Below are 24175 nucleotides of genomic sequence, written 5' to 3'. Positions count from 1 at the left end.
TTTGTTTTTGCTTTTGTTTTTGTTTTTTTTTTTGAGACAGGGTTTCTCTGTGTAGCCTTGGCTGTCCTGGACTCACTCTGTAGACCAGGCTGGCCTCGAACTCACAGTGATCCACCTGCCTCTGTCGCTGGAGTGCCTGGATTAAAGCCGTGCGCCACCACTCCTGGCTTCATCCTGACTCTTAAGTCTGTGTAGGGCATTGTGGGCCCCTTCCAGAGCCACTGCGGAGTGGGTATGGCCCCTGGTGGTTCTCAGGCCAGTGTGACGATGAGGAGCCTGTAGACACAGGAAAGCCTGACCCCACTGAGTCTTGCAAGTATAGAAGGGCAGGGACATCATCCATCTTCTTCCAGGGCCCTGATTCCCCAAGGGTGGGGCCAGCTCCTCAGGTTGGGGGGATGGGGCAGGGCTACGGCTGAGCCTGGCATTTTCCTCAGGCAAGAAGCATGGCCTGACTCTGAGTGTCTTTTGTATTCCAGAGAATGTGAGGCTACCACAAGCTCTCTCGCCTCGTGGCTAACGGGTCCCAATTCAGGGCTCTCCCTGAGGCTGGCGGGAGCAGTGGCCATCAGTCTGCAGGGAACAGTCAGGGATCCTGAGGGGCACTGTGGTGTGGCAGCTCCCCTCCCCCCACTCTTAGAAGCCTGTACCCTCAGGGGAGTGACCAGACCCAGGAAAACCCAAAGCCTTTCTCCAGGCTCACCCGGCCTTACAAGTCACAGTTCACTTCCAGCCGTGACACTTTGACAGTCTTGATACATAAGCAAAGGGCCGGGCCCGAGGCCTGTCTCCTCTCCAGGTGTGTGCTGGGGCTCTGAAACCTCTCGAAGACCTCGGGTCAAAAGTCACCCAGGAAGGGTCACAGACTTCCAGACTCCATGAAAATGTTTCCTGTTCTTCCTCAAAGATCAACCAAGCAGCAGAGAAAGGCCGCCCAGGTGCCCAGCCCAGTACACTGCTTGGCAGCCTGCAGCCTGCGTCTTTTTGTTCTCTAGTATAGTAGGGGTCTGATGGGACAGGAAATATGTCTGATTCCTCCCTCCTCCTGCCTCCCACCCCCACCCCCCCACTCAAGACAGGCCTTAAAGCTGGGCGTCGTGGCGCACGTCTTTAATCCCAGCACTCGGGAGGCAGAGGCAGGTGGAATGTGAGTTCAAGGCCAGCCTGGTCTACAAAGCAAATCCAGGATCGCCAAGGCTACACAGAGAAACTCTGTCTCAAAAAAAAATCTTAAAAAAAAAAAAAAAAAAGAAAAGAAAAAAAGAATTCTAGTCCCTCAGGCCGTCACTCTCTATGCCTCCCCTCATAGACTCTGCACAGAATAGGCATCGCTCCAGAGAGCACCAGGGCAGTCCCAGGGTCACAAGGACTGTAGCCATTTTTCAGAAGAGGAACTGAGAGGCCTTCTGACGTAAGTAGCTTGCCGATTCTACTCGGGATGAAAAAAAAAATGAGTTGGGTCTTTGGCATGATTTCTCTTAGAGCCCTGGCTGTCCTGGCCTCCTCACTCTATAGAGCAGGCTGGCCTCGAACTCTGTCTCCCAAGTGCTGAGATTAAAGGCCTGTGCCACCACGCCCACCTGGAGCTGGGTCTTTTCACATGATGCCCTTTCCATCAGATGGCCCCAGAATGTCTGACCGGAAAGCGTCTGATGATACATAATAAGAAATAGTAAAGTGTGTTTACTGAGTTAAGGATCACCAGCACAAAGAAACCACTCCACTCTCTTATCTACTCCGGGCATCAACCACTGTGTTGTGAGGTGTAGGTGTGGAAAATTGAGGCTCAGCTGAGGGGGTGCTTTGCCTTGGGTCTCACGGTGGGGTGGACACCATTCTGGGGTACTAAATGATTACACTGAGATGAATGGAAGTGGGGGAGAGGCCAGACAAAGCAGAGGAGGCCGAGGAGGGAGAGGAGTGTCCGGTGTCCTTGGGACAATGGGCTGCCTGGCTCTCTGGGAGTTTGCACCTGGGAGGGGGCCATCAGGGGCTGGGTTGGCAGAAGAGATGGTGGGTGAAGGGTTGGGGGGATGGGCAGAGGGGGGTTGGAGGTGGCTCCAAGTGTGGAAGCTCCAGAATGGGGGAGTGACAGGTGTTAGATGGGGTTCTCAGGTGACCCAGAGGGAAGCTCAGGTTGTAAGGGAGGGGCAGGCAGGAAGCTCCTGGAAGCCACAGTTAGGTCCCTGGGGGCGGGGGGGGGGGGGGGGGAAGCAGGCCTCCCATCTGGACATAAAAGGCTCTGGTGCTCGCTGCGGAGCCAGAGTGACTTCATAGGTCCCACAGACAAAGAAGGGGACCAGCCAACCAGGTCACTGTTGTCTGAAGTCCCAAGGGCCTATGCTCAGGGCAGAGTGCTCAGGTCACACACCTGTCCCCTCAGTCCTTTTGCAGGAAGGGTTCTCAGGGCCTGTGGTCTTAACTGAGACAATTTGGCTTCCAAAATAAATCTGACCACGGCTGGAGACACTTCTGGTTGCTATAACGGAGGGGAGGGGACAGTGGCATCTGGTAGAACAGACAGAAGCCGAGGATGCTGCTAGCCTCCTTCTGTGTGTGGGACGGGGCCCCCCCAGCGAGACCTTGTGGGTCAGTGGTCCAGCGACTGAGACACCCTGCCTAGGCCAATCATCTGCTCACCTGTGACAGAGGCAAGACAGATGCCACCATCCCTGTTATTCAGAGGAGAAAGGGGAGTATCCAAGCAAGTGTCCTGCAGCAACACTTACTGAGTACCTACTGTATACGTTCGGCACCATTCCAGAGGTAGGACGGGGTCTAGCATCCGTTCTTTCATTCCCTCATCAACAAACACTGATAGCTGGCTGCTGGGGATAAACTCAACCCATTCTCTGGCCCCTCAGAGTCCAGAGCGAGTGAGCTACGGGGGGAGCGAGTGCGGGGGGGGGGGGGACGACTCTGATCGGGCACCGTGACCAGAAAAGCCCAAGACCAACCCAAGGAAACCCAGGAAGGCATTTCAGCGGAGATGGTTCAAAAGCAAAGCTTACAAAGGAGAGGGAGCTTTGGCGGTCAAACACTGAAGATGGTGCCAGGCTCTCCAGATGAATGGAAAAGCATGTGAAAATGTGGAGCGGATGGGGACTGTCGCTCATTCCCAGCCTGAAGATGGCTCAGCTCAGCCAAGTGTGATGCCTTGGAGGGCATGACTGACAGGGTGGGGCACCTGTGACTGACCGGGATGGGTAGGTGGCAGCCGAGGCAGCTTCTAGACCACCCATTCGCGGGGTGCCCCTGGGTCCCAGGGGAGGAGAGCAAAAAGACCCCGGGGTTCTTGTCTCTCCTCAGGTACACTGTTTCACCCATATATAGGCAGTGTGAAAGTCCGTCAGAGGTCCTTGTTGGGCACAGAACTAAGGGCCTCTTATACCTCTAGGACAACTGGAATGGCAGTAGGTAAGGCTTGTCACCTGCAGGGGAGCCCAGCTCTGACCCTGCCAGGGCTCAAATGAGGACATCCTGGGGTGACCCACGCTCCCTTTGGAGCTTCTGATTAACCCCCCATTTCCCGCCCCCACCCCTCTCACTATGCTCCAGGCTTCCATGACATGCGCATGACAGAGCCTTCGTCCCGCTAGACTGTCAAGGACTGGTCACTTGCCTGTCTCTCTTTTACTCTCAAAACCGAGGAACACTCACTGTTTGCAGAATGAAATAATAAATCCATACACAGGACTCCGACTCCTGTTTTAGGACGGGGAACATCTGTTCCTCCTCTTGGGGACAGGCACAGTAACGGAACCTGTTGTAGAGGGCTTTCTGGAGGCCCAGTGAGCTCAGTATTGGCTCTGGGGCACAGCAAGTCAACCGTCCCACTGCTCTTGCTCGGAGCCTCCATTTCTACACGCGACACGTGGATGACTGTGGTAATTACCTCAGCTGAGTGGGTCACGGGGGGTTACAAAACATTTAAAGAGCAGAACAGAGCACCAGCAGGTACTCTGCTCACACCCTGCTCTGCCACCTGTCACACTGTAGCCCAGGTGGCAACCCACAAGAGGACAGGCAGTGCCTCACCTGGGTGGATGTCCTGGAAAAGAGATTTCCAGATGGTGTACTGCAGGGGGCCCGTGTACTTGGAGGTTGGGAAGTCTTCGTACGTCAGGTTGGTCTCATGGGTCTTCCCCTTGAGCCTGGAGGGACAGCAGGAGAGAATTTGAGGCCAGCCTGGTCTACAGAACGAGTTATAGAAACAGCTTGGGCTTCGCAAAGAAACCCTGTTTCGGACTCCCCCAACCCCCCGCCCCAAAAAAAACCCTACGGTGGACAACAGCTGAAAAATGTCAGCTGAGGTTGTCCTCTGGTTTTCACACACATGAACATGCACACCCCATCTCCCCAAAAGGAAGCAGCATAAAACGTAAAAGTAACACATAATACAAAAGTGTGTTAACTGACAATCATCAAATATTGCTTACGCTGTTATGATACAGACAGACCATATACACACACACGTTTTGGTCCGAGATAAGATTTCACTCCGTAGCCTGAGCTGGCCTTTAACTATGTAGCCCAGGCTGGCCTCAAACTTGTGATAAAACTCCTGCCTTAACATTGCCAGTGTTGCGACTACAGGGGTCTGTCACCACGCTCAACTCAAACAAGATTATTATACACAGAATGAAACAAATATGGCAGGCCTTTAGGCTCTAGAACATCTATACCAGACTCCTATAAATGATGAGGAACACGTGATCGGATGAGTTATTTGCTGACAGCCCCATCTGCCTGAACGCCCCCCCCCCTTAACTGCCTCAGCTGGGCAGAGAACGGACCTTGGGGCAAGGCTGCAGGTGGCACTTACCTCTCAGACAGGGAGGCCACTCCGGCCAGGAAGGTGTGGCGGTCCGTCTCAGCCAGGCGCTCCTGCAGGATCTGGGCCCCCTCCTGCACCTTGCGCAGCTGCTGGCTGTAGCGCTGGACCTTCTGCTCAATGTCCGTCAGCGTGCGCGCGGTGTCAGCCTCCAGCTCCTCAAGCATGGCCTTCTGCCGCTCGTGCAGCAGCCGGTGCAGCCGCTCGAAGGCCTCCCCAATGGTGGTCCGCAGGCTCTTGGTAGAGGACTGTGTGGGGGGGGGGGAGGGGAGCACACAACAGTCAGAGGTTACGAGAAAGTGTAGGTGACACCCAGAATGGATCTTACTTCGTCCAGTTGCCAGTGAGAGAGGGAGGGGGCAGCCTGGACACAAAGATGGGGGGTGGGGGGAGCAGGGAAGCTTGCTCAGCAGGGAACGGCACACAGATACACGAGGCATCAAGGTGGGACCTGCATGAGGCGGATGGGCTCATAGTCCATCAGCGGACTAACGGAAAAGTACAGCGGTGCCAAGGGGGGCTGAGAAGGACGGGAGTGGATGACACCGCCCAGAGTCCTGGCACGATGAGAAAGCTAGGGAGGGGAGGCCTTCGTGCCCAACCTGGGATTTAGTGGTCTGTCCTTTAAACAACTCGTCTATATAGGTTTTAAAGGGTGATGACGCAGGAGGCCGTGGAGGTCAGAGACCCTCATGATCAGGCACAGGGTGGGCAAATCTTGGTGGTTACTTTGTCCATCCAGCTCCTCGGAAGACCCTCACTGTGGGAACAAGGCCACTGTCAAGGGAGGTCTGTGCGTACCTAGAGATGCACCCTTCCCTGAGGCCCAAGAGGAGGCAGAGGAGTGACTGGGTCTCTAGCTGTGGTGACCTCAACTACCTCAACAACATGTTCCCTGTCCCCGTGTGCATCCCGAGGGCTGGTACAGGGGCAGCTGGAGTGCTGAGGGGGGGACAGGGAAGGAGGGACTTGCTTTAGCTTGCAGAGCAAAGCTGGGGGCAGGCTCCACTTCCTTTCCAGGCTAGGAGCCCAGCGTCCCCAGGACAAGAGGTGATGGTTAGAGAAAGACATATCCGAGGGATGGCCCAGGAGCTCTATATGCAACCCTGTTGGCTCTTCCCAAACTCTTGAGACCGTCAACTCCCTAAGCTCTGGGTAGCCCAGTTTCCCCTATCTGTGAGAGAGGTTTACAAAAGCCACAATGCTGGGGCATGGTGGAGATGTTCGTCAAATGAAGTGCGACCTTAGGCAAGCCCACATAGTCCACATGGGGAGGGGACTTCTGAGATGGCTCTGAGCATGAGCGGAGCGTTGGTTGGGCATTTGGGGTGGGGGGAGGGGGCAGGCAGAGGGGGAGAAGCTTGAGGAGCGCTGACAGTCAAGCGACACAGGATGTAGCCCCATGTGGGGCCTGCCTCTGCAATTTCACTTTGTGGGCCTCTGGCTGGCAGTTCATAGAGTCAGAGACCCCACTGTGTTCAGTGCCGGGGGCTCTGTGGGAGGCTCCACAAAGGCTCAATTAGGGCCTGTTCTCTCCTGTGGTGGCTGCTGGCCGGCAGGAAGAACGGCTGGCGGTGGGCCAGCCTTCCTGCGCATGCCCACCCAACACGCCAGGAAGACAAAGGAGTGGAGGAGAGGCTGGTGGGGGGGGGTGATGGGGGGCGGGAAGAAGGCTGCCAGAGGCCTCCTGGAGCCCCTCACCCAGAGAGGGCAAGGCTGCTGCTGGGAAGATGGGGTTCATCTCCCTGTATCCTCTAAAGCAGTCTTCTGGGGCCTCCAGGTTCCAGGGTCACCCCTGTCTGGTTCCTGCTAACCTGCTCTGTAGCACTGTTCACCCAGTGGATGCTGACAAGAGTCTGGGTCTGTCACTATTTCTGAGTCTGTGCCTCCCCAAGACCTAGTGGGGGTGGACCCCCTCCCCAGAGACTTTGTTTCATGTTTCCAGGCGTTAGGTTTGCCAGGGTTCTTCCCTGCTGTCTCCCCTACGATATGTTCCTCTGGCTAGCACAGGAGAGGCTTTCCCTGTCCCCGTGTGCATCTCGAGGGCTGGTACAGGGGCAGCTGGAGTGATGAGGGGGCACAGGGAGGGAGGGACTTGCTTTAGCTTGCAGAGCAAAGCTGGGGGCAGACTCCACTTCCTTTCCAGGCTAGGAGCCCAGCGTCCCCAGGACAAGAGAGGGCGGTTAGAGAAAGAGCATATCCGAGGGACGGCCCAGGAGTTCTGTACGCAACCCTGTTGGGTCGTCCCAAACTCTTCATAATGCCCTATGTCTTGCCACTAAAACAAGCTGGGGGTAGGGGACGGGGCTCAGGCCCATCTTGTCAGTCTCTGGCAACTGAAGTGTCCTCACTGATAAAATTGGGATTACACTTTCCTACTCCCAAAGGTGGTTTATTATTACTGTTATTTTATTTTATTTTATTTTATTTTATTTTATTTTATGCAGCTCGCTCAACTATTACTTACTATGGGTCAGACACTGCTGGGTTTGGGGAGTTTTGCTCTCATGACTCCTCGTACCATAGAGTCCTCAGGGATTGAATTTAGGTTGTCAGGCTTGGCGGCAAGCACCTTGACCTGCTGAGCCATCTCCCTGACTTTACTGAATCCTAAACCGGAGCCATACTGCCCCGCCTCCGTTTTCATTTCGGTTCCTTGCTAGGGAAGGCTGCCCAGCTCACACTGGGTCTGGGGCAGCTTCGGCCCTTCCAGAAAGACCCTGCCAAGAGCTTGTCATCTCAGAGCCTACCAAGAAAAACAGGAGGAGGGAGAGCAGACAGGCCCCCAGGCGAGGCCACTGGAGGGCAGGCAGGCGCAGCAGCAGCAGCAGCGAAGCCAGTCAGACACCAGGTGAAAAATGGCCTCAAAACCTCCATCAGCATTTCTTATATAAATACACCAGGCGAGACAGGAAGCCAGGCTGGGGAAAGTGAGGAGACGCCGGGGGGCCCCCCAGCAACACACAGATGGACAGGAAAGGCGGGCAGGAGGTCAGGGAAAGAGAAGGAATGTGTGTGGTGGGTGGTGGGTGGGGGTAGGTGGGGGTGGGGGTAGGTGGGGGTGGGAGGGGGGTGGGGGTGGGGAGAAGAGGAGGGTACAAGAGAAGCGAAGCTGTAGGGGTAAACAGACCCTCAGATACCCGCCCGTCCAGAGAGGTCCCCATCTGTTTCTCCTCATGGGAGCAGTGTGGAGCCCGCAGGACAGGCAGAGAAACTTAAAGCTGTGAGGAGCACTGAGGTCACAACCCCATGGCTGTTTCTCATCTGTCGCCCACGGAGGGGTCCTGCTCAGAGGCCCTCTGGAATGTCCTCAAGGAATGTATGTCATGACCCTCCCAAGACCTCGCAGCGGGTTGGTGGCCAACGCTGGATCACAGCCGTTGTAGATTACCAATGGCTTCTCCGGGCCGGGTGACCCCAAGCCTCTGCTCCAGCTGCAGGGGCTTGCATCTTGTAGAGCAGGCTAGGCACCAAGCCATTTCCTAGAGTCCCTGTGTGTGGGAATCTCTCCCTTTAGCCCCAAAGTTCTAGACTGTACTGGTCAGACTCCCCACTGCTCAGACAGAACTGGTCAGGAATGTGTTTTGCTCAATGTCACACGGTCAGTGTCAGGACTGGCCCCGAGTACTCCCCTCAGGTTATTAACGGACAAGAGGCTCCTTCCCATCACTGTAGCCAGAGATCACAGAACAGAGCATCGTCCTACTTTTTAGAGTCAGGTCCCCCCCACCCCGTCCCCCGTCTTTGTGAGACAAGGTCTTGCCATGTAGCCTAGGCTGGCCTGAGACTCAGCACTCTCCTGTTGGAGCCTCCTTAAGTGTGTCTCACACCTCCTGGCTTCAGAGTCCTTAGCTCTATGCTTGAGTGCAAGAGACGAGATGACGTAAGTCATGGCTCGGAGGGGACACGCCACAATTGGCTCTTGAGAAGTGAGGGAAGGGAAGAATAAGAGAGAGAGAGGAAGGAAGAACCAAGAGACTGAGTAGGTCACCTCAGCCTTTCTGGTAGCCAGATGCCCTCAGAAGGTCCCTTGTCCCACCCCAGCTTTTGTCAGAGTTGAAGAGAAACGGTCCCACTCAGGCACCAAAGCCCTCTGTGACGCTGGGGGTGGCTCCCATTCGCTCTCTCAATAGCTCCCCTCCTGCCCACCCTGCCTCTCTCCCACCACCACATGTATGCGCCCGGGAGCCAGGTTTCCACAGAGGGCTGGAGGACCCATCTTTCAGAACCCTAGCCCACCGCTGCCCGCCCCGTCCCTACACTGTGTCCCGCTCACCTTGGTCTCTGCCAGCTGTCGCTTGAGAAGCTGCAGGGCCTCCGTGTGCTCACGCTCGCTGTCCTGAAGGGCCTGGAGCTGCTCCTTCAGTTCTCTCTGAAATACACACAGGGCCTGCATGGGGGAGCAGGCCACACCCAGCCAGGGCAGTCTTCGATGATAGAGAGCCAGCTCTGGTCGCAGCGGCTGGGGCCTATCCTACCCTTGACCCCACCCTCAATGCCCACTTCCCGTTGTAGTTCACCCATCATATACTGTTGAGTCTCTTTCCTAAATCTAAGAGACAGCATCCTATCACTAAGCTATATTTTAGACCTCTTTTTATTTTTGAAATAGGGTTTCCTTCTGTAGACCAAGATACCCCAGAATTCACTATGTAGGCCAGGTTGGCCTCAGACTTTTGCAGCAACCTTTTCTTTTCTTTTCTTTTTTTGCCTTACAGTTATGAGTCACCAGGTCTCACTCTCTGGTCTCCCTTGATGCCAAGCAATCTCTGCATATTCTCCCCCACCCTGCCCCTTAGCCACTGGCTGGCGCCTGTGTGTGGCTCTGAGGCGAATCCAGGTGGCAGCAGCATAGACCACAATTGCCGGCTCACCGACTGGTATCTATCTGCTCACCCGGTTGGGCCCTGTGCTCAGCTTTCTGCTGGTACCGAGTCACTGGAGCCTTTCTGGAGCACCATTGCTACCTCCGTTTTCAAAGGGGGGGAAAAAGGGGTACAAAGAGGTCAAGAACCTGGCTCAAAACATCCAGCCAATATGCACCGGTCAGGGCGAGCGTGGTGAGTGAGCTGGAGCCTACAAGTTTAAAGCCAGGTGTCATATTTTCTACAATGCTGACATCTAAGGTGACCAACTGCAATCGATACAGACAGACAAGATATCACCTCTGGAAATGAAAATAGGGCCGGGGGTGGGGGGGCCAGGGCTGAGAGATGGCTCAGTCACTAGAGTGCTTGCCATGCTAGCACGAAGCTCTGAGCTCGGTCTCCAATACTGATGAGCAAAGCTAGTTGTGGTAGCACATGCTCGAAACCTCAGCACTAGGACTGTGACAAAAGGACTCCTGGGGTTCGCTGGCCAGCCATCCTAACATGGTTGGTAAGCCCTAGGTCCTGGTGAGATCTGCTTTTTTTTTTTTAATGGTTGAGTTGACTCAGCTGTGAAGAACACTTGTGGCTCTTGCAGAGGAGCCAGGTTCAGTTCAAGCACCCACAAAGTGGCTTGCCAGGCTGTAACTTCAGCATCTGGGATGGAAATGCCCTTTTCGGACTTCTAGCCACCACACAGGCTATGTGGTGCCCAGGTATGCATGCAGGCAAACGTTCATACACATAAAATAAAAATAAATAAAATTTAAAAAGAAGAACAACGAAGATAATTAAACTTTTTTTTTTAAAGGATGAACTGCTGCCGAGGATCGACAGGTGAGGTTGACCTTTGGTTACCATGTGCATGCACCACACACACCACACCACACACACACACACACACACACACACACACACACACACACACACACACACTCACTCATGTGCCTCCCTTTCCCCCTCTGACCAAAACCAGGATCAGTTTTGTGATTTTTTTTTTTTCTGTCTGGGGGTTCCATTGGCTTAGCAAGACCCTTGTGATGGCCTTGCTTAAAATATTGATAGTTTGTTCATTATAGATTTTCTGGCATTAATATTGATTGAAACGATTAGCATATTGGGTGCTTTTCAGGGGGGTTGGTATCTGCTTTAATCCTGCAGCTCCCCACCCCCAAGTCTCCATTATCCTCCGTTCTCACTCTCATCCAGCCAAAATGGCTCCCCTCCTTCATCCAGAGGTGGCTCAAAACCTGGGACATTATCTTGGAGGTGGTGGTGGCGGCGGCGGTGGCGGCGGCGGTGCAAGGGTAGAAGCCCCCAGTGCATGCTAGGCAAGTATACCACAACCTCGTTCGCATCCCTCCAGCCTTGGGACTTTGCACTTACTGTTTGCTCAGGCGTAGTGCTATTCACCTAGCAACTGGAGTCTTGTCTGACCACCCCACAGGCAGAAGCACCTCCTCCATACAGCCTTGGGGGGCTTCGCTGTACCTTTCCTAGTCAGAAGGCACCATACTCATCAATGGTGCATATGAGTGTGTGCGTGTGTGCTTGTGTGTGTGTGTGTGTGTGCGCGCGCGCGCGCACGCATGTATTGCTTGTCTCACTTACTGGGATGGCTCTTTTATGAGGGTGGGAATCCCATGCAGCTTCCCATGTCCTCAGTACCCAGAGCGGCACTAACACAGGCAGGGCCTGTCTATTTGTCAAATAAACAAACGAGGGTGGTCCCCAACAGAGGCCAGCTGTCTGCCTCTTACTGAGCCTCTAGGCTCCGTTTCATAGGCAAGTGTCCTCCTGTCTGTCCCTCCTCCTTTCCTATCTTAGCCTTTGGTTTCCTCATAGTAGGTCCTTTTTGCTCTACCTCTCCCTGTGGGCTGCACCCAGTGTGGCTAAACGGTACTATAGGGGGCTGAAGAAGGGGCCGTGTGAGTGAATTTCCATGAAAACAGACCCTGAGCAAGTCCTGGGGAGCCCAGTCAGCTTAGGACAAGTGGTGCCAGAGATGCTGAAGTACTGGTTCTATTATTATTGTTGTTGTTGTTGTTGTTGTTATATTGTTGTTTGTTTGTTTTGAGAAAGGGTTTCTCTGTGTAGCCATGGCTGTCCTGGACTCGCTTTATAGACCAGGCTCACAGAGATCCACCTGCCTCTGGCGGGCGCCACCACCGCCCAGCTGGTTTCTATTTTTACCTTCCTCTTACTTATCCATCTTGTCAGAGCAGGGAGGATCCTCAGCAAGCAACTGGTCTACCTCATTCTATAGCCTAAGTACTGACATGAGGAAATGGCCGTGATAACACAAGACGGGAGGAATGGAGAGCACAGAATTATCTGTACGATTGCGCCCTCACTTATCAAGTGTTTATTGAGCAGCTACGATGAAACAGGCACATTGAGGCCCCGAAGATATAAGAGAGAACAAGATAGATGCAGTTTCTGCCGGGATCTTCCAGGCCAGCGGGAAAGACCGATAATAAACAGGGAAAACAAGCAAAGAGCAAGAGGACGACCAACATGGCCCATGCTCGAGGGAAGATGACAGAGTGTGTGATGGGCAGGCCACCTCAGATGCTGTGGTCGGGGAAGGCTACTCAGAGGAAGGTACACAAGCATGAAGCCAGCCACGAAAAGAGGGGTAACCAACAATGAGTCGTGGGGTGGCATGTTTTATGAGAGTAGATCACTGCAACAGACACAGTGTCTGGGACTCCAGCAGCCACCTCTATATGAGACAACTATAAAGACAAACCTCACAGGCTGAGAGCGGAAGAGCTAAAGGAAGGAACATCTGCCTCCAGGAGGGCTGTGGGGCCGGCACACCATCACCTGACCTGCTCCTTGGTGCGGGGGGGGGGGGGGGAGAGGAAGGAAGGAAGGATGGAAGGAAGAAAAGAAGGAAGCAAGGAAGAAAAGAAAGAAGAAACAAAGGAAGAAAAGAAGGAAGAAATAAATAAAAGAATAAAGAAAGGAAGGAAGAAATAAAGGAAAGGAGGAAGGGAGGAAGAAAAGAGAGAAAGAAGGAAGAAAAGAAGGAAGGAAGGAAAGAAAGAAGGCTGGCCCTAATACCGTTAGCTAATTCTTGTGGTGGCAATGCTGCCCTCAGAGTGGATCTCGAGCCACTAATGTGAGGTGCTCAGATGAGCTGTGAAAGAGACGTGAAGGAGCTAGCTCAGTGTCTCCTGTACACCAGAGCCTGGAGTCCTCTCTGGTGGATTTGCTTTTCTTGTGAAAGAAATCCACCGCCACTGTATTTCAGCTCCTCAGTTTGCACTACTAGCGCCTGGGAGTCACAGCTAAGGCTCCCAGGCTCCTGAGTCCTGGACAGGCAAGCTACTTCACCCCAGTGTAGAATGTGGCCCCCTTTGGCCCCTGACAGTCTAGTCCAGCTTTGGGAACTGGTCAAGAGGTAGGTGCTTGGAGAGATGGCAAGAGTGACATTCTCCTGCAGAGTGGTCCCCATGGGTCCTGTAAGGCCTCCCTGGAACCCCATTTCTCACATCTTGGGAATATGGACATACTCCTTACTGATTTTGGAGCCAGGGTCCTGAGGGACAGGGTGAACTGTGGAGAGAGACCTGAACAAACTCTCTCACCACAGTGGACTCAGGGACTGGGGAGAAGTAGCTCTATCTGAAGGGTACCGATTGGTGCCATCCAGCTAGCAACATGCACTCATCTCTGAATCTGTCCAGTTGGCGGCTCTCAGCCTGTGGAATCTGTTCCTGTCTCCACACCCGAGGCTCCTGGTTTGACCTTCATCACTTCTTTTTTTTTCTTTTTTCTTTTCTTTTTTTTTGAGACAGGGTTTCTCTGTGTAGCCTTGGCTGTCCTGGACTCACTTTGTAGACCAGGCTGGCTTTGAACTCACAGTGATCCACCTGCCTCAGCCTCCCAAGTGCTGGGATTAAAAGGTGTGGGCCACCACTGCCTGGCCCCCTTCATCACTTCTTTTTTTTTTTTCATCACTTCTTTTTTAAACACCAGCCTCAGGCCCAGGCCACCCGTGCCCAGTGCTCCCCACAGAGGCTTCAGTGGACACAAATAGGTTTCTCCCAACCCCCGGGATTTCTTCAGAGTCTGAAGAGAAGAGCACAAGGCCTCGGGGGCAGCGTTCAGGACCCTCTACACCAGCCCCACTGTCTCTAGTCATCCTGGTCTATGCCTGCACAGTTCAGCACGCCAGCCATCAGCCCCACGTGGCTATGTAGATTGCAGTGGATGAAAATGAAATGAAGTGGAAAATCCAATTTCTTGGCTGTACCGGTCTCATCTCATCTCAAGGGCTCAATAGCCACTTAGGGCTGGCAGCTATAGCAGGCGGCAGCACAGACGGCAGAATTCTCCAGAGCCTCCAGAAAGTTCTATTGGATGGCATGAAGCACCATACAGTGTTGCCTCCCTTGCTCAACAAGGCCTCTGTTCAGGATGTTCATGTGACTCAGAGTCACCTGGCCCAAGAGCCCAGCTCCCCAGCTCTCCCCCGTCATCGGAACATTCCTCTGTGCAGGGCCCATCCTTGTGCTGTTGTGGCAAATGCATTCTATCCCCTTCAAGATAGGGTATCCCATAGTCCAGGCTGGCCTGGAACTCACTACGTAGCAGAGAAATGACCCTGGACTTCTGATCCTCCTGCAGGTGTGCAGCACCACAGACACTTTACGGTGGTGCTGGGGATTGAACTTGGAGCTTCAGCCATGCTAGGCGAGCACTCTATTAACCGAACCACGTTCCCAAGCTCAACACACTGTGTCCTATCTGTAAGGTTACCTATCAGTCTTGGGCTCTCGAGGGCAGGAGTCCTGGAGCTGGTTTCATTCTCAGTACCTAGGACAGGGCCAGGCACCTTCCCAGAGACCAGGCCCCTGAAAAGGTCTGAGCTCCCCACGCTAGGGTGGGGGAGAGACAGCTATGACACAGACAGGAGATAGAAAGGCATGCAAATCAGTCTAGGAGGACCCAGGCAGGTGGCTCTGGGCCCAATATACAGCCCTGCAAACATCTAGTCCAGGAAGCCCAAGCCCCCGAAGGCCACAGGGTCGGTGCCGGAGGCAGACTGAACTGTGTCACTCCCCACTCCACCGTCTTCTCCAGCTCAGGATCAGAGAGATTTGGGTGAGAAAGTTGGCTCAGTCCCCTGACAGCGTGTGTCCCTGAAATGTCATCTGACCTCTCTGAGCTCCAAGAAAGACCCTCATCTACAAAATGGGGACAAATCATAGGTCCTAGGGTGGGGACGGTGAAATGAGGTAATAGTAAGATGTATTTAGACACCCCCCCCCCCCCGCCAGGGCACATAACCTGGTACTTACTGGGTGCCTGGGATGCTGTTACTATGTCCCACCTGAGGCTCCTGTCACTGCTTCATGTCTTTGCCCCATGCTGTGTCCAGGCGGCCCCTCCCTGCTTCCTGAGACAGCAGAAGCAGGAAGGAGTGGGAGAGATCATCTGCCGTCCTGGCGACAGGACAGGGAAACAAATCTAAGGGAAGGGACTGACTGGCCCGTGGCCACACAGCTTGCCAGGGGAGAGGAAGCCAGAAAACTCACTCCTAGTTGAGAGGCCAGTAGCAAACAGGAACCTGTCAACGAACTCCTAAGTAACAGAGGAGCCACAGAGGAAAGACAGTGATGGACATAGCTGCCCAGGGGTCGTAAAGCTCTTAGAGACAGAGACAAAGACCGGCCGGTGGTGGCGCACGCACATCTTTAATCCCAGCACTCGGGAGGCAGAGGCAGGCTGGTCACTGTGAGTTGGAGTCCAGCCTTGTCTACAAAGTGAGTCCAGGATAGTCAAGGCTACACAGAGAAACCCTGTCTTGAAAAACCTAAGAGAGAGAGAGAGAGAGAGAGAGACAGACAGACAGACAGACAGACAGAGAGAGACAAGATTCTGGGTGACTCCAAAATCATGTTCAAGACACCCCTGAGCACCCAATGGACACCAGGTTTGTGCAGACATCCTAACCATAGAGACATGAATAGTCTGCAGCTGCTTGGAGAGGCAAAAATCTCAAATAGGTGTCACGGGGAGCCTGGTTCACATGGAGGTCTGCCTGGGAGCTTGTGGAGCTGTTAGCACTTGGCCATGTCAGTGGCACCTCCCCTTCATCTTTGGTTTCCAACCTGTAAGGCGAGGCTGTAACAGCCTCAGCCTCAGAGAGGCGTGGGGACCACCAAACGGCTCGGATCCCGCCACACCACACAGGGTGAGCTCAGTCCGAGGTGCTGTTTTCATGGTTGTGGAACCCTGTCCTCTAGGCGTGACATGGCCGCCGTCTTCTCGAACTCAGAGCAGCTGTGACTATCTGCTCAGGACCGGAGGCAGGGTGCAGGAGCGGGGGGAGGTCATCAGACTCTCACTTGAGATTCCAGGCCTCTAATACCTCCGGCTTCTTGCTGGATTGACCCTGGCCCAGCCTTGAGAGGATATAGGAGGTTAACTGAAAGGGGAGAGCCATGAGGCCATTTGTGTGATTTGTCACCTATGCAAGAGTGAGCTTTTCCATGACGTGGCTCCGAGAGCCACCCATGTGCCTCTGTAAGCAACCTCTCACCCGTTCTCCCGTAAGGAGCCCTAATGAACTCATTGGTTCACCAAGCTGGACCAGGGCGCAGTCACTTCTCTGGTTTGCCATGGCCTTCTCTGATGAGAATAGAAACAGAATCGCCAGGAAAAGCCATTCAGTAGAGAAACAGGACCTTGGACACACAGAGAACACAGGGCTGACTTCATTTCTGATGGAAGGGCACAGAAGGCAGGTAACAGGGCTGGCCATCCCAAGTGGTTAAGGACTGGTCAGGCAGGGTACACCTGACGTTCGGCAGGAGGTGGCCAGAGTCAGGCAGGTGACAGGTGGGTAGAGTCACAAACCGGAAAGACTGGCTAGGGCTAGCCGGGCTGGAGTGGAGACCTTGGAGGTCCCTGGGAAGAGGCAGATTCCTCAGGGCCCATCAAGCTGGGTCATGGCAGGATAAGAAACGGAGAGAGATACCTTATACAACCAGTACCCACACACAGATGTACAGTTCTACCAGCTGCAAGGCCCTGGGTCTCTCCGTCTATTTGGAAGGCTCAGTACAGAGGCAGTGGTTATGAGGAGGGGGTGGAGCCAGGCCCAGACTCCTCCACTATGAGGCTGTCCCTCTTCCTGACCCCCTCGGGGAAGCGGGGGGGAAGATGCTTGACTCTGGCCTCAGGGGCCCTTCTCATCTCTGTGGAGGCAACCTCACCTCTGAGTCAGAATCTCCTGACACTACATGCCTCTTCTCCCATCCAGAGTGTACTTGCTTCCTTCCTCCTTCCTCCTAGGCCCCTCCCCTTAGTGCTCCTGGAAGACACGAGTTCTTCTCCGGCACAACTGGTTTTGAGGCCAAGCCCGCACAGTCCCTTGGCGATACAGCTGTTCCCCTGTCCCAGGGCCTCCCATGCACACTGCCTCGGGTCTATAATTGACAGGCCACACCGGTTTGCTCACAACTGTCCCTGCTGCTCCAGCATCTTCCGGATCAACTTCTAATCCTTGAAGCCCGCCCACCCGTGTGCCACAATCATACCCACAGCCCCATCCTAAGCAATTTAAGCCATTTTTCAATCTTTAGACCCCTCCCTAGTAACTGCCCATCCGTGTGTGTGGCCACACATCTGTCTGTGCCCCTGGCTGTATTCATGACCCCAATTCAAGTTCCAAGTGTGTCACTTAAACACAAATGGCGATGTTTCCCCATTTGTAAAATGGGGCAATGGTTGTGAGTATTAAAAGGAAGAGGAGGGCCGGGTGGGCGGTGGTGGCGCACGCCTTTAATCCCAGCACTCGGGAGGCAGAGGTAGGCAGATCGATGTGAGTTCGAGGCCAGCCTGGTCTACAAAGTGAGTCTAGGACAGTCAAGGCTACACAGAGAAACCCTGTCTCAAAAAACAAAAGAAAAGAAAAGAAAAGAAAGAAAGGAGAGAGAGAGAGAGAGAGAGAGAGAGAGAGAGAGAGAGAATATATGAATATCCCTGTCTCTTCACAGTGTGCACCCAGCCTTGTGCAGTGGCTGTGGGTGTGTTTCTTTCCTCTGGTCAGGTCCTCTCTGTTCTGACTTGGATTACTTCAGTAAGTTGGGTAAGCCTTGGAAACAGCTACCTATCCATGAGGGGGGGACCTAGCTCTCAGAACCATCGTAGGGCCAGGATTGGGTAGCTCTGCCCTGTGTTCAACCCAGCACCAATCCTCAGCAGCCACATAGGCATGAGGCCAGGACAAAACATTACCATCAATCTTGAAGCTAAGTTTGCTCCCACCTCCAAATCCAGCAGAGCTCAAGGTGGGGGGTGGGATTAGCCAGGCTATGACCTTGGACCGACTAGGCACAGAGCTTTGGCCAGTCTGTTTTCCTATGTAAAGTAGGAAGAGTGGTTCAGAGGATATCTGAAGCTCTTGTACTTTTGGCTGCTTCCGGAGGCAATGGTGAGGGCTGCTGAAGAGGCTGTGGTTTCCAGCTCACCACCCCTAACCTCCTTGCTAGCAGGGAGGACTCAGGCAAGTTCACAGGCTCCCAACATCGGGGACTGTCTAAGAATGCTGCTGTTCACCGGGCACGGTGGCGCACTCCTTTAATCCGAGCACTTGGGAGGCAGAGGCTGGTGGATCGCTGTGAGGCCAGCCTGATCTACAAAGTGAGTCCAGGACAGCCAAGGCTACACAAAGAGATCCTATCTCGGGGGGGGGGGGGAGGAGGAAGAATGCTGCTGTTCCTTGACTCTTTCGTGGTGTAGGGACAGTGCCCTACACAGTCTTGAGGGACTGTGCCCATCACCCGCCACCAGGTAAGTCACTCTGCTTTTCGGAGGTGGCATTTTGCCATTGTCAGCCTTGTCATCACATTTTTGTTCCAGAAAAATAACCATGTTGGGGCCCCCAACTTCAACCCCCAGCTCTACACTGTGACCTGTGCTCCTGTGCATCTGAACTAGGCATTCCTGGCTGCCCAGACACCTTCACACTCATGCAGGCTGCTATGTACATGAAAGTCTGCCCTCTCCTAGGAAATGTGAATTCAGAGGTTCATTTCTTCAGGACAGAAACACTCATCTTTCTCCTTGACCCGGGTACCCCTTGGGATAGGCAGTGACCCTCTCTCTTTACGTGGACTGACTTTCATTCCTTACATCAGGAAGAAGGGACAGGAAAGCCCATGCCTTCCACCCTGCAGGGAAAGTCAGAGCAAAGATTTGAGCACCCCACCCCCAACCCCACTCCTCCCCTCCTGGGGCTGACTTCATGGCTCTCATCACTGTGCCCAGCTTGTCAGGCTCTCATCCAAGGACCAGCCCTGATGTCTTTGTTGGCATGAGGCACGCCTTAGGAAAAGCTCCAGCGATCACATGAGGCCTGGAAAGGGAGGCTCAGATAAATCGGATCCTCTCTCTGGGGGTCAGGAACTTGAGATGGTTAGAGAGCCGGATGCTCTGCTTGATCGAGGTGACATCCCAGCCACCTGCCCTTGCGGTGTCAGCTGGCACCAACAGGACCGTATCCCTAGTCTGGTCTTGTGCTAAGTGCTCTTAGCAAAACCAGGCGGGGTGGGTTAGGAGACAATTCTGGATGATAAGTGGGGCATGACAGGGAATGGCTCTCAGAGACACCAGAGAAGGCGGTATGTGGTCCAAGTTAGACTGGTCCCAAGTCCTGACCCTGACACTCCCATCACTTAGCTTTGCGAGCCTGACTCCCTTTACAGAAGGAATAAATCACAACAGTCCCCACAGCAGGTGCTACGAGATCATGTGAGGCACTACAAGGACAGCTGTGGGCAGCCCTTGGCTCATGAATACCAAAGTCTTTGGAGATGGGCTCCTCCCCTCCGTTTTGCTCTGTGGTCCAGGTGCTCAGCAGTAGTTGGGGGCGGGGCAAGGCATGCATGCGCACATTCAAGTGCACACATGCACATACCCGACACCAAATGTCTTCACAATGACTATACAGTAATTTTAGTCATGCTTATCCACATGTAGGATGAGGGGCATTGGCCTTTTGTATCGTATTATGCTACTTTCTCTATAAATATTATCATTATAGTAAACACAGATGTCTAAAAGTTATGCTTGCTGCCTGTGCCAGCCACAGTTGCAGGCACTTTGGCATCAAGAACTATTAGCCCTTATGACACCCTTCCTGGGAATGTCATTGGTGACAGACGTGGAGAGTCAGACAACTGAGGTGACCTGACTGGACGCATGCAGCACACCAGGATGCACACACCCTGCTGTCCAGCATCTAGGGCACCAAGCAGTTCCCCGGGGAAGGTCAAAGAGCCAGAGGCTCAGAGGCAACAAGTCATTTTCCTAAGGCCACACAGCCAGCATATGGCAGGGCCAGGGCGGAGCAGCCTGAGGATAAAGACAAAGTGACTGATCTTCACACTTCAAGATTTAGAATAAAGGTAAAAAGTTTCAGGCCCAATTCTGGGGACCCCAGATGTGTGTGAGCCTGGACTCCTCTGCCTTCAAGACCTTGGGTAAGTTCCCCGCCCCCCACACCCACACAAGTTCTCAGGTTGGCCAGAGAACTGTGCACCAGATGATCTCAAGGCTCCGCCAGCTCTGTCCGTCATTCCCTTGGATGGGGTCCCTAGTACAGGCTCCAGCTGCCCAGGGATAGGGGGTAGGGTAACCACGGGGGGATGCGGGGCATAACAGCTAAGATGAGCCTGCTTCTCCAAGAGGCAGGAGAGGCAGATAGGGGTGGAGCATGGCCCAAACCCCACCTCTCAGCATAGCTCCCACCCCCACCCCCCCCACCCCCCCACCCCCCCACCCACCCCCACTCAAGGGAAGGCAAGTTTCTCTGCCAACACCTGCCTAAGTCCAAAGGGGACATCAGGTGAGAGAGGTGGGGCTGGAGGTTTAGGCAGCAGGGCCCAGGAGTTCCTGAGAGACCTCAGGAGGAGGAAGGATGGGACTTTGTGTTGCTGATGCTCCTGCTGTGGCTAGACACTTCAAATAAATTCTTTCCGGGTCAGCTTCATCAAGGTCCAGGTAGGAAGGTAGGTACCTAATGCCCCATTTAGTATCTTGAGGGATGGGGAACTCACTGCTTGCAAGTTAGCGACTGTGGTTTCTTTTCTTTTTCCTTCTTTCTTTCTTTCTTTTTTTAAAGTAAAAACATCTACTTCTGAAGCCTCCAAATTTGGTCCTTCATTCATTTATTAATCCATCCATTCATTCATTCAACTTTTATTGATAGGTCCTGCGGGCTAAATATGTCAAGGAAAGAGCTGTTACTACCTTGCGTAATTGCCTACTACCGGTATCCCAAAGCCAGGGAAGAGAACTGCTGGGTTGAAACAGGTCAGCTTGAGAGAAGGATTCAAGCAAGCTTGAGGACCACTTTGTTAAGCAGCTGTAAGCGAGTGCCCTTCCTTCAAGATTTCTCCAAGCCTTTAGCAGGCAAATGTGTAACTGAAAATTCCCTAGTGGAGAGGATATGGAAGAAAAGCTGTATTATCCATATAAAGCTGACTGGGGCAATGCCTCCTCTTAAAGCCCCACCCCTGAAGCTGGAGAGAAGGCTCAGGAGCTAGGGGCTCTTGCTTTTAAAGAGGACCTGGGTTTGGTTCCCAGCACCCTCGAGGTGACTCATGATCATGTGTAACTCCAGTTCCAGGGGGACTTGACACCTTCTTCCAGCCTCTTGGGCATCAGACATGTACAAGGTGCCCTTTCATGCACGCAGGCAAGAAAAAAAAAATCATATACAGAAAATAGAATAATTAAAATAAACACAATATCATACTTTTTTGATAGAGAACATACAGGAAAATGTAGTTCTCAGTATGTGTAGTTGTCTGTATTTCTCTATATACCTTTCTATGCAAGCACACACACGAGCCGGGCAGTGGTGGCGCACGCCTGTAATCTCAGCACTCGGGAGGCAGAGGCAGGCGGATCATTGTGAGTTTGAGGCCAGCCTGGTGTACAAAGCAAGTCCAGGACAGCCAAGGCTTCACAGAGAAACAATGTCTCAAAAACAAACAAACAACAAACAACAACAAAACAAACAAACAAGCACACACACATATATGCTAACGGAGCTTGAGGAACACTTTGCAGGAGAGATTTTTGTTTCTTTTGTTTTGTTTTTGTTTTGCAGGAGAGATGTTTAAGTGGGCCCTGAGAGTTTTAAAGACACTGACAAGAGTCTGGCCCTCTTTTCAGCTGCCCAGACACTACACCCAGCAAAGCTCTCTGTCATCGTTGAAAGGAAGATAAAGTTTTTTCATGACAAAGTTGGCTTGAACTACTATCTACAGAGACTAGTGTAGTAAATTCTTCAGCCTGTCGAGAATGACAGTCCCACACATGAGGTTCCACAGTGGGCAGGTTTAAGAGAGACTAGCTCCAGTTGAAAGCTGTGTAGTTGAGCACCCAAAGATTTTGATGTGAATGACAAGTCAAGAGGGGTCATCAAGAGGCCCTGGGTGGGGGTGGGGGGGGTGGGGGGGATGGGGGGGGTGAGTCCTAGAGCCTGTCTTCACCTTCTCCAGTCACCCTGGAGTCTAATTCTCCAAATCTTACCTCTTCAATTCCTAGCTCCACTCTAAATTGGTCCCTACTCGGTTTAAAACCAAAACGATCCTTGCCGTATCTGAACTTGATCCCAACCTCAGACCCTCACACACCTTGACCTAACCCTTGGCACCCAAATCCTCCCTCTGGGCATGCCTTAAGCGTAACCCTCACTTGCACCATACAACCGAGGCCCGGCCCTCACTCCCGAGCTCTATTGAACACCTGGAGCAGCAAGCCGCTTCCCACAATGCCCTCAAACCTACCAGAATTTTGGGGCTGCATTTAGAGCATCTCGCCACTACCCACCCGACTCCCGGGCTAGCTGTGACAGTGACCCTGCCCTCGCTGGCCAGAAGGAGCTGATGTCTCCCATTCTGCCTCAGCCTCAGCCAGCATCTGGTCCAGCTGTGGCTCCCTCTACCCTTCTTCCTACACCACCTAGACTTGTCTCCCACCCCAGATCTGTGTCAAGCCCATTTGATACAAAGATACCCAAGCGCCACGCCCCTGCCACGCCCCTAACAGAATCCCCGCCCCCTTGGTATTAAGTCGGCCTGGGGCCCTTGCCCCTAGTGGAGCCCTGACCCCACCTACGTCCCCCTCTGCCGGCGACGTACCTGCAACTCCTCGAAGGCATCGTCGATGCCGGTGACCTGGTGCTGCTCGTGCAGCGCGGGCTCGTCACAGAAGAAGCAGAGCAGCGCGCGGTCCGTGAGGCAGAAGAGCTTGACCTTGTCGTGCGCCTGGCAGGGTCGCGCGGCCCGGCGCGCGTTGAGGATGGCGTCCAGCGGGAAGGCGCTGTAGCGCTCCACGATGTTGGCCAGCTTGAGGCTGGGCGCGAGCGCGGGCTCGGCGAACGTGCGCCGGCACTCCGGGCAGTCGCGGGAGCCCTGCGCCTCCTGCCGCACCCAGTGCTCGGTGATGCAGCGGCGGCAGAAGTAGTGCTCGCAGCCCAGGCTCACCGGGTCCTGGTAGATGCTCAGGCAGATGGAGCACAGCAGCTCGTCCTTGAGGCTGCACGCCATGGCGCCGGGGGCGGTACGGAGCGGAGCCGGGGAGGCCGGCGGCCGGCGCGGCGCGATCGGGGGCGTCACCCGGGGGCCAAGCCCAGGGGGGCACCGGCGACAGGCGCCCGGGAGAGCGGGGGGAACTGTCTGCGACGCGGGGGGCGCGAGGGCTCGGTGCCGAGTGGGGGCCACGCGGGATGCGAGCCCTGGAACTCGGTTTCGAGGTACTGGATGGCCACCAGAGATAGGCGCTGGAGGAGAGAGGCCGAGGGCGTCCCAGGGAAGGGGTTCCAGGCGAGGCGGGTCTAAAGGACCAGACAGTCTCAAAGGATAGATGCTGCGAGGAGGAGATCCCGAAGGGGGGCGGAGGCCACAGTGGGGCTGGAATCCCGGGACCCGGACAGCTTTGGGAGCGGGGCGAGCTGGGGATGGGGAATTCTGCGGGACAGAGCAGCCGGACCGAGCCGCACCGCGGCTTTGCCCGGCAGAGCAGAGGAGGGGTGCCGGCCCGCTCAGCTGCCCGACCCTGGCCGCAGATCCCAGCCCCGCGCGGCCCCTTACCCGCACCAGCTCAGCGGCCACTGCTTCGGTCCAGAGCAGCCTCTCAACCCGGAACCAGCCCAGCCGAACTGCCCGGCGCCCCGGCTCCCTCTCCGCCCCCGCGGGCGGGACCCAAGCCGCTCCGCCCCCGCGGCGGGCGGGGGGAGGGGAGGGGCCTCTAGGCTCCAGACCCCGCCTCGCCTCCGCTGTACTCCTGACCCCCAAGGGACATGAAAACCAGCTGTTTCTTCCTGGCCTGCACAGCTGTTAGGCTTGCTTAGGGTCCTGGCGGCAGGGGCGAGAGGACAGCTAATGCAGAAAAAGTGAGAGGATAGTGTCTAAGTAAGGAGCATCTCTCTGGATGATCAGTT

The 24175-nt window shown here is 54.3% G+C and overlaps 1 protein-coding gene across 2 annotated transcripts in view; it reads right to left on the bottom strand.

Annotated features, from left to right (window-relative positions):
* The window catches only part of TRIM62 (tripartite motif containing 62), a 28780-nt gene extending 4875 nt beyond the window's left edge, over positions 1–23905 (bottom strand). The window contains exons 1-4 of one of the 2 annotated variants that reach the window (XM_084784641.1): positions 22875–23905; positions 9111–9224; positions 4826–5082; positions 4039–4154 (exon numbers count right to left, since the gene is read on the bottom strand). In XM_084784641.1, the coding sequence (XP_084640767.1) occupies positions 4039–4154; positions 4826–5082; positions 9111–9224; positions 22875–23282 (895 nt within the window). In that variant the 5' untranslated portion in view covers positions 23283–23905. The remainder of the gene's footprint in view (positions 1–4038; positions 4155–4825; positions 5083–9110; positions 9225–22874) is intronic. The other variant, XM_084784640.1, reaches the window with a different exon arrangement.
* Positions 23906–24175: the final 270 nt, after the last annotated feature.

The sequence above is a fragment of the Acomys minous genome (assembly GCF_964271855.1).
Source record: "Acomys minous genome assembly, chromosome: 6".
NCBI lineage: Eukaryota > Metazoa > Chordata > Mammalia > Rodentia > Muridae > Acomys > Acomys minous.
Note: the sequence above shows the minus strand (reverse complement) of the source record. Positions and strands in the feature narration are given on the sequence as shown.